General features: G+C 34.2%; 1 protein-coding gene across 2 annotated transcripts; it reads left to right on the top strand.

Annotated features, from left to right (window-relative positions):
• Positions 1 to 6798: 6798 nt before the first annotated feature.
• LOC145115389 (BTB/POZ domain-containing protein At1g55760-like) lies at positions 6799 to 8934 on the top strand. Of its 2 annotated transcripts, none has more exons than XM_079051677.1 (4): positions 6799 to 7283; positions 7571 to 7728; positions 7848 to 7963; positions 8263 to 8934. In XM_079051677.1, the coding sequence occupies exons 1-4, from the start codon at positions 7168 to 7170 to the stop codon at positions 8881 to 8883; spliced, it is 1011 nt and encodes a 336-aa protein (XP_078907803.1). In that variant the 5' UTR covers positions 6799 to 7167; the 3' UTR covers positions 8884 to 8934. The 2 variants fall into 2 exon arrangements, with proteins under 2 accessions (XP_078907803.1, XP_078907802.1); XM_079051676.1 differs by having other exon boundaries at positions 6800 to 7283; positions 7845 to 7963.
• Positions 8935 to 10143: the final 1209 nt, after the last annotated feature.

Raw genomic sequence — 10143 nt, 5'->3', positions numbered from 1 at the left:
CAAAACGAAGGGCTACTTTTATGTTGCACATCCAGTCATTGTAGTTGGTTCCATCCAATTGCACCTTAGATCAGATGTTCAACAAGGAGAAATTGTTATTGTTGGAGGAAGAGGAGGAACCAGAAGCATCAGTTGGAGTAGACATTTATAAAAGAAAGATAGTTTTAGTTAGATAAGAATAATCCTCAATACAACACCCAAAATGAAATATCAATGCTAGGATCCAACTAAATAATTCACAACTTTGAAAAGGGATGTCGTACTCTAATTACAAATTATATAAAGGTAGGTAAATGACGATTTACCAATTTCACCACAAGAAAACGAAATTTGAACGAATTAGGTTTTTAATGAAATTCCTATATCTTTTGAGATTCATTGAAACTCTTTAATGGCATGTTTAATCTCGATTATGCTCTTCCATTTGTGACTGGGATTCCGAGGATCACAAACAAGATGTGAATAACCATGCAAATTAGTTGGGTACTCTCGATCTCATTTATCATCTCATTTTAATGTGTCGGTTAACCACACGCGCTCCATTAATCAATGATAATTTTCGAGACAACCATTTCCACTCTTTATTAGTCCATATTAGTGTGCCAGTTAACCACACACGCTCCACTAACGACTTATAAAGTGCAATGTGCAATTTCATGGGTTAGCATACAAATCATTTTTCCTAAAGTAACTAAGATTTGGAATTTAATAAAAGATTTAGTTACTTTTTAATTCATTATACTTATTAACGATAATTAATTTGTCCTATCAAACTCGTTCAGCTAACGACCCTCCACCAATCAAGGAAGCGGTGGGTGAGAGTGGACACCCATTCAACCGCCATTTTATAGGCAGTTTCCTTATACCCCCCCTTATAGATCGGCTTCGTGAATGAGGCGTACTAGCGGTTCGACTAACTTAGTCTTATACATATAGTAATAATTAAACATTTAATTCTACATATAGTATAAGGTGTAATTTTAAAACTTTTCAAAAATACTAGTTTATATTTTAAATTTCGAAAATTAAACATTTAATTTAAATTTAAAAATAAACTCAAATAGTATATGACATTAATTATGAAGTTCAATTCATATCCAAATTAATTATTTAAACAAATTAAAAATCAATCATATTAATCAACAAATAATTAATCAAGTTAAATACTTATCTCCTAACTTCTAGTCTTCCATATTATCATGTTATATTCAGTAAAATCGGATTTGGCAAGTAAATATAACAGATAATTATACATGAAATCAGATTAGGCAGATACGCATCAAATTTTTCGGATCTGACCGAACTCAGGTCGTGAGCACCAATGCTCATGTCGTGAGCAGTGAATTTTCAAAAAAAAATGTTTCTTTTGTTAGATCAATTCACCAATGTGCAAATACATGAAAGATGGCCATAAGGCTCTGATACCACTAATGGAAAACGTAGGTTACAAAATCTATGCACTAAGCGGAAAACATTCAAACAATTCAAATGATTAGGGCAAATACAACCTATTGAGGATCTATGTCTTCCACATATAGGCAACATACTATGAACTATCATCCTACAAAAATTTTCTAATGAAAAACGAATTCAATAGGATAAGAAAATTACTTTGAAGATTGTTATTGTAAACAACCTTGAATCCTTCTTCAAATCTTTTGGTAGCTAGCACCACAAGCGTCGTGACTCTGATGGTACACACCCAAGACTAGCAACTAAGGATTACGGAGAGGGAGAGGGAGAATTCCGGCCAGATCTCTTCTAAGGTTATGAGTGCTGAAATTCATAGCCCTAGGGGCCTATTTATAGTGCAGTCAGGAAACCCTAGATAAGCCCAAACCCAATATAATAACATTATCTTGAACCGGGTAATTATCCAGCTTCTTAATTATCCACCAAGGATAATTCTAGAAACCCTAAGGCTCTTTAAAACCGTTTATAGCCTCATGGAGGGTTCTAGAATGCCTCTTTCTCAACTATTGAACAATTGCATTTAGTCCCTACACTTTCAACTAATTCTTTTAATCACCAAATTAATTCTAATTAATTTCAGATTAAATATTAATTAAATAATACTATTTCTAATTAATATATTTTCTCCACAATATATTAACAAATTATTTATTCCAATTTATTAATCAAATAATAAATCATTCTCTCTCTCTAAAATAATCATATCCAATTACTAGGTTTGAGGCCAACCGAAAAGGACTGTGCTACCATCAATTCAAGTTTATACCAATTATAGTTATGGGCCTAGACACCTAATCCAACAATTGTTTTTTGGCAGTTGTGGGTTTCTGAGTAGTCTCTCGATTTTTCTTTATAATATGCCTTGATTTCAAAATGTTTAGAGGGAGCATATGGAATATGTTGGCGTTGTTTCAGAGATTATAACCAAGACGGATTTCAATGACGAAATCCAGTATAAGTGGAAGAGAGTTATAACATCATGTTCCAAGAAGTTTCTTATTTCGGGATTATGGAAAATAAATTGATCAAGTAAAGGCTTTGGGCTTCAAGGGAATATGGTTTAGACCCTATTGGATGTGGATAATATTGCTTATGTGATCCAAGCTCTTGGTTTGTGTTTTGGAGCCAAAGGGTAAAATTGGAAAGGTGATATCTCGGGTTTCTTGCATGAATTAAGGATTTTAGTTCAATACGTTTTTATTCCAAAGTAACTAGATAAGATTTTGGGGCTCTTCAATACCTTTTTGTACATATAAAGAACGCCAGAAATGGAGTTGAAATGGAGAAGTTATGGTTGTTTGAAGTTGTAGTGGAAGTTGGGGGATTTTGGATTACGCAGGGCGTAACTTGCTGATTTTGGTCGCGTTTTTAATGAGTTACGCAGGGCGTATTCTGGGCAGATCAAAACCCTAGTTCTTCGGTTTTGAGCCCTATTTAAGGGCTCTAACTTGTGGGAAACCCTCTCATTACCAGCCTCCATCATCTAAGATCATTCCTTGAGAAACCCTATCCTCCTCTTACTTGTTTTTGAGCCTTCATACCATTTATGAGCTTATTTCTCCATTAAAGGTGGAATCTTGAAGAACAAGGTTGTGCCAAAGTGTATAGAAGAAGGGTTCAAGTATGGATCCAACATGGTTGCTTTATTTCTGGACCATTGTGAGTAAAAAGCTTCTATCTTGCTCATTGATTTCTTAGATCTTGTTATTGACCATTTTTGCCACTTTTTGGTCCTTTGAGCTTCTGTTTGGGAGTTAAGTCAACTCCAACACCTTTTGAGTTATATGGAACACTCTTTGTACTTATTGGACTTGGAAAGTTATGCTTTGGTACTTGTTCATTCAGTCATGCAAGTTAAGTTAGCATTTTTGGTCATTTTAGTGCATAAAGTTTAGATATTATAAGTTTTTTACCTTGTTATGGATAAAGTTGGAAACTTTATCCTTCTAAACATCATATTGATTTAGATCTGAATGATTGAAGACTTGGACTTAATGGATTAAGTTGAGAAAGATGCATTTTTGGTTCCTTTGAGACTTAAAGATTAGATCTTGGTTGTTTGGACCATCCTAATGGATAAAGTTGGAAACTTTATCTCTTATGGAGCTATTAGGAACTAGATATGAGAATTGGACGGTTAACTTTCTGTATTAAGAATTTAATGGAATGTTTGGCTTCAGCGTGAGTACGCAAGGCGTACATATGGGTACGCAACGCATAGCTATGTGTTGTCCCATAAAAGCCAATAAATACTCTACACAGAGCGTACTCGGTCTGATGTTGGCCTTTGACTTTTGACTGTTGACCGTTGACTTTGACCAAGTTTGACTTTAGGTCATTTGGGGTAATTGTAATAGTAGATTGAGACAGGGTCCCTGTTTATTGCATATGTGACTTGTAGAGACAATGTTTGGAGTAGAGATCAGTTCAACTATCTTTCATACTGTAAGGTGAGTCTTCCTTACTGTACTTGTGGGTCGAAGGCACCAATATCATCCCACTAGATTTTGTTATGTATCCTAGTATATAGGATGTGTTATGATGTAGTGATCTGTTAGAGTGGCAGAATTGTATGATTATCTGTATTTGTTAATTATGGTTTATCTGTTGCATATGTCGACATATTGGTGGCTGGGTTGAGGCGAGAGGCCAACAAACCTTGGATGTGTGTGTCGAGGTGGTAATGCTTTGTGTGGTGGACCAACAAACCCAGGATGGTTGAGTTGGGGCTGTAAGCCAATAAACTCTGGATGGTTGAATTGAGGCTGTAAGCCAACAAACTCTGGACGGTTTGGTTGAGGCCATGGGCCAACAAACTCTATTTGCATGTATTCTACTTGTTAGTATCGCGTAGGGTATTTTGGCAGAACTCACTAAGCTTCGTGTTTACAGTTTGATTTCATGATTTCAGGTACATCAGATAATCGGGACAAGGCGAAGGCGTGATCGTACATATCCTCTTCTTGATATTTGTTCTTGAGAGATTTTGATACTTTGATTTTTATGGCTATGATTTTGGAACAATGTTTTGTATAACTTATGGTTTATGAGAATGGTTTTGAAAAATGAAATTTTTTATTATGATTTTTGGGACGTTACAGTCTCGCATGGTATGTACACTGCAAAAAAAGAAACCAACCAATGTGGTGTTACCACACCTACCGTAGTGTGCCTAGTGGGCGTACGGTAGAGTGCAGTGATGATACATCCACCGGTCTTAGATATCATGAGTTGGAAGGAATAAATATAAACATATAATTTAATATCTATGTGATGCTTGTAAGGAACATATTAATTATGATCAAATAAAAGATATTTTTTTATTATAAAATAACTACATTAATTCTTTCTTTTATTTTCAAATAATTCTTTCTTTTATTTTCAAAATTAGAAGAAAACATTTAAGGGAAAAACAATGATTTTTTTTCCGTTCCTCTCTTTTTCATCCATCACAAAACTAAAAGAACATGTATTTATTCATCTCCTTTCTTAAAAGAAACTAAAAAAATGTCTGTTTTCTATAAATTTGACTAGTGTTGGTAAGAACAAAGAGAGTGATCAAAATGTCAAGCTTTTATAAATTGAAGGACTAAATACGTACCAATGAAAACTAAACGACTTAAAATAGGAATTACAAAATAGTGAGCTAAATCAAGTTTGCAGTTATATTTTTCTTCACCCCTCAATATTCAAACACTTCTCAGTCAAGGCCCCAACACTTCTCTATTTCACGATTTTAATTTAGTATTAACATGGTCTGATTGAGATGATCAAGACCACCAAATAAGTGGAAATGGTGGCTTCAACATTATCATTTCTTATCTAAACTCAAAAAAACTATCTAGTCCGATTAATATAGTTTTTAATAATAATAATAAAAAAATCATAATCTTTTTATGTGCTTAATTGCATAACATAAGAGTTATTCCGAATTCTCTCGTGGGTGAAGGAGATACATTTTCGATACTGGTGGTTTTTGGAAACATATGAATAATCATATTATATTTCTGAACCTTCATTAGAAAAAAAAAACATTTTTAAGATAATTGTAATCAAATTTCTATAGGCAGTCTATTTGCTTGCTTTCTTGTTGGTGTATGTCAGCCAATAATATTTATGTAGGATACTGGCAGCATCACGATGACTTTTTTTAAAGAAAAAAAAAACGTATAAATTTTATTTATTTATTTATTTATTTTAATGTGGAAGTGTTATTATTCGAATTGGAAAATTATACCTCCCTGCTCAAGATTTATAATCCCCACCCCCACACTTTTATAACTTTGTTCATCTCTTTTAGACTGCTCAAGATTTATAATCCTCACCATTTTGTTAGACTCTTTTATACCGATGGATGTTATACCATATCTTATCATATTTTGAAAGTCATATTATTTTCTCCTCGTCTCTCTCACCACCAAAAAACTAATAGGAATGTCACCTTTCACCCCTCACTTTTTTAATATATATATATATATATATATATATATATATATATATATATATATATATATATATATATATATATGGAAAATATATATACTTGATGATATACATTTGATCTCATAAGCAGAAAATACATGTTATAACTGATTCAGCAGAACTGAATCCAAAAATTCATATTACAACTTAATAAAAATATACATTTTACAATCTCACCTAAGCTTAGGTAGTAAACCTCATTAAAATACGTTGTTTTACTATATAAAGATTGCGGTTAGGGGACTTACGATTAACACTTGAAGATGTAGATTCAAGATCGACGCAATAGTTTGATAAAGAAGCAAGAATATTGATTATCTTCAACCTTTGTGACAATGAAAAAAGTAATGTTCACTAGGGTGAAGTAATAAACAATAATGAAGAAAAGAAAATACAGATGGTAAACGATAATGGAGGAAAAAAATGTTATTGAGGATAGTATATTTAACAAGTGAAAACCAAATCAGGTATATTTACTAAGTTAAAACGACATATTTTAGAGGTTTATTATCTAAGTTTAGGTGGGCTGTAATGTATATTCCATATATATATATATATATATATATATATATATATATATATATATATATATATATATATATATATTAATGTTATATTTTATTTGAATGACGGATTGGGGTTCTCACCCATTACTTCGACAATTAACCATTTTGTGTGAATTTTTAAAATGTTTTATCCTCCTCATATGGAAAAGCTTTCATCGAAAGAGTTTGCCATATTCATTTGTGTTGACTTTAAATAGACATCGCTATCTATTTTTTAACATAAAATAAAAATATTGTATACTTTAACACAAAACATATATATTTTTAATCTAAAATCTGTTAAAATTTTGGAATGCTTTAAAATGAGAAGATTGGAAGAAGATTAAACCCAAACGCAAGACTACAACCTGAAGTGCAAAGAAATATTTACCATCATCTTCATGGTAAGGTTATTAAGGCAAGAATGAATGGCGTAAAAGTTTAATCAAGACTTTTGCGTGCTCGAAGCCCGCAAGGAAGTCGACCCATAATCCTCTGAAGCCTGTAAATTTATTAAATTCTTGGAGCAAGCACAGCCTGCGGTGTGGGTGAAAGTGTGTGTGTGTGTTTTAGATCAGAAGCAATCCTGGGAAAGCACGGAGAGTTGGTGTTGGATGGAATTTTCGATTGCTTCCATGAAATCGCGGTGGCGCTTGCTTTCGGTAGGATGACGGACTCTGCTTACCGGGTCGTTACCACGTCCCGTCTCGCTCAATGGCGTATCGACGATTTCAGCTCTTCTTACCGAAAATCCGATCCTTTCAAGATCGGCAACTGGAACTGGTAAGTTTCGTTATTTACCCAAATAATACTGCCTTCTTTGATTTTTTGTTCTTTTGTTATGAATAAGCGATCTTTAATTAGCAAACAAAACAGAGTACTGAAAATTATAGAATGCATTCGTTCCAAGAAGTATCACAACCAATTCCGTTTGTTGTTGGACGAAATGCATAATATATCCTATCATGACTGAAGGCAGAAAATGCAGCCAGGGAATCATAAATGCAGTTTTAATATTTGAAAAGATGAGATTAATGATTCTTGTTTATTGTTACTTTGTAAAATGAAAGGCATTTAGTTGTGGAAAAGAATCGAAAAATATGGTTGATTAAACTCTTCCCAGAGATACCAAAGTTAGCTGGAGACAGTCCTCCTCCTCATCCGGTTGCTTCCTTCGACATTCGTATAATATCCTTTTTGGGAGGCCGCAAGACTTTGGTTCATCCAGGTAATTTTACTATTTACGCACTTTATTTGATAATTAATAATATTTAAAGTAAAGGAATCCTTTCTAGTATCCACATGAATATCATGATCTTTATTTTTAATTTTTTATGTGTGTAGAAGTTAGGGATAAGCCGCTGCATAGTGGTGAGGATTTTATCTGGGCGCTTGAGGTTCCATTGACCGGGAAATTCATCATTGATGTTGAGTTTCTTGATCTCAAGACTGCATCTCCAGACGTAAAATTTCATTCATCTTTCCTTTTTCAGCTTTTTAACACCCTTTACACTATATTAATTCAATTTACTGTTTCTGAAAATGATCTTGTAGCCGTAGGTAGCTAAATTCAACTATTAGTTAATCGGTGGGGTGTGTGTGTGTGAATTAATTTATAGCTAGGTTAGTTGACGTGTGCAGTAAAACTACTTCACTCGAAGTCGAATCAAAGTTTGTACCATATGAAAAGTGAAAACTAACTATTTAAATTGGTAGAATAAGTAACATTTTATATTTGTTTATGTAATAAACAAACAAACAGGGAGGCGAGGAAGTATTTTCGATTTGGGTTGCGAGTGAAGGGTTCCCACACCCACAGAAACAGAACACAAGAGCAGTTTCTTCTGTTTCTCTTGGGCGAATGTTATCAGAAAGTATCCACACAGATATCATCATTCGTGCTTCGGATGGAAGCATTGGGGCCCACAGGGCGGTTCTTGCAGCCCGTTCACCGGTCTTTCGAAGCATGTTCTCCCACGACTTGAAAGAGAAAGAGATGTCTGCCATAAACATCTCTGACATGTCCATTCAAGCTTGCCAAGCTTTTCTCAGCTACATATACGCTAACATACAGTACCAAGATTTTCTCACTCACAGACTCCATCTTCTCAGAGCTGCTGACAAGTATGATGTTTCAGATCTCAAAGATGCATGCCAAGAAAGCCTGTTACAAGATATTCACGCCAACAATGTTCTTGACAGGCTCCAGAGCGCTTCTCTATATCGTTTGCCAATGCTCAAGCTCGGATGCCTTGAGTATCTTGTCAAGTTTGGTAAGATTTTTGACATTATAGACGAATTCAATGCATTTATACAATCTGCTGATAGGGAACTCATAGCTGAAGTTGTAAATGAAATTCTTTCTGTCTGGAAAGGTTTCTGAAACTCTGATCCATTATTAATTTGTTTATCTATTGATTCATGCATTACCACATGTGCTTTATTTGTTTGGATTAAAATGCAAATCATTTGTTTTGTGTGCGTGTGTGTGTACAAAATAGTTCTTTTTCCAAGCAAATATAAAGGAACCACGCTGGACAGCTGGTTATGGTTATAAGTTTGTATTAACCAACTTTGATGCAGCTATCAGACGTGCTTACATTAGGACATTATCAATGTTGTTTCATCATTCTTGATCCTATGTGATACATTCCATGAATCTTTGTGTTGTTCGCATGTTTGTAGTTGCTTCTAAGCTTCGCTTTATGGTTTATTTTTGTTGTTTTGTCACAAGAGCCTTAAATTCCATTAGCTAATAACCGTGTAATTACGAAAAAAAATTTAGACATTGGTGAGAAAAAAGTGTTTGTGTGATAATCAAAAACTGGATCCTGTCAGTTGACTTCCATTAATTTGTATATTCATCATATGTTTGGGTATCATAAATTGTGACACATGACAATCCAAATTTTAAATGATAAATTGAAGAGGTGACACTTTGAGTCTTAGGCACAAGAATGAGAAGAACAAAAATTACTTTTGTGTATGGTATAAATCAAATCACAAGAGAGCCAAAAACATGGTATTTTGACCCAAAAGAGTTTTTGACACTGTAGCACATCAGTGTTTGGTCAATTTGCACATTTAGTCACTAACGTTTTTTTTGTGCTCAATTGATCCTTAATGTTAGTAAATACCGGCTAATTAAAGGAATGGGAGAAAATGTTACTGGTTTAGGGGTCATTGATGATGTGTATTGGCTTATGTGGACAACCATTTGACCATGTCATCTTATAAAGTGGAAACCTTCCTTAAATGAACCCTCATTCGAACCATCGACGATACATTGTTACCCCAAATTAGGTCAGTGCCTCCCTCCCGATACTCTACATTCAATCGATATAACCAGAGCAATGTCTGCCTCCTCCGGTCGATCGATCAACCTCCTGCATGTCGGAAACCTTCGTAATGATGAACCCTGCCCACCTTATGATTGTAAAGACGCAATAAGCGTGGAAAGGACTACCTGGACTGACGATAATATAGCTCGAAGGTTTTGGAACTGCAAAAACTCTTTGGTGAGTATTCCTTTTGTTTACTTACACCGTATTTGTTATTTTGAGCTGGAAATGTACACATTTTTGTTAATCGTAACCCTAACCCTAATTTAGGTATTCCTTTTTAATCAGTCAGCTGAAGGTCC

This window comes from Lactuca virosa, chromosome 5 (assembly GCF_052849685.1).
Source record: "Lactuca virosa cultivar CGN04683 chromosome 5, Lactuca_virosa_CGN04683_v6, whole genome shotgun sequence".
Lineage (NCBI taxonomy): Eukaryota > Viridiplantae > Streptophyta > Magnoliopsida > Asterales > Asteraceae > Lactuca > Lactuca virosa.
This window is presented reverse-complemented; position numbering and strand designations above follow the sequence as displayed.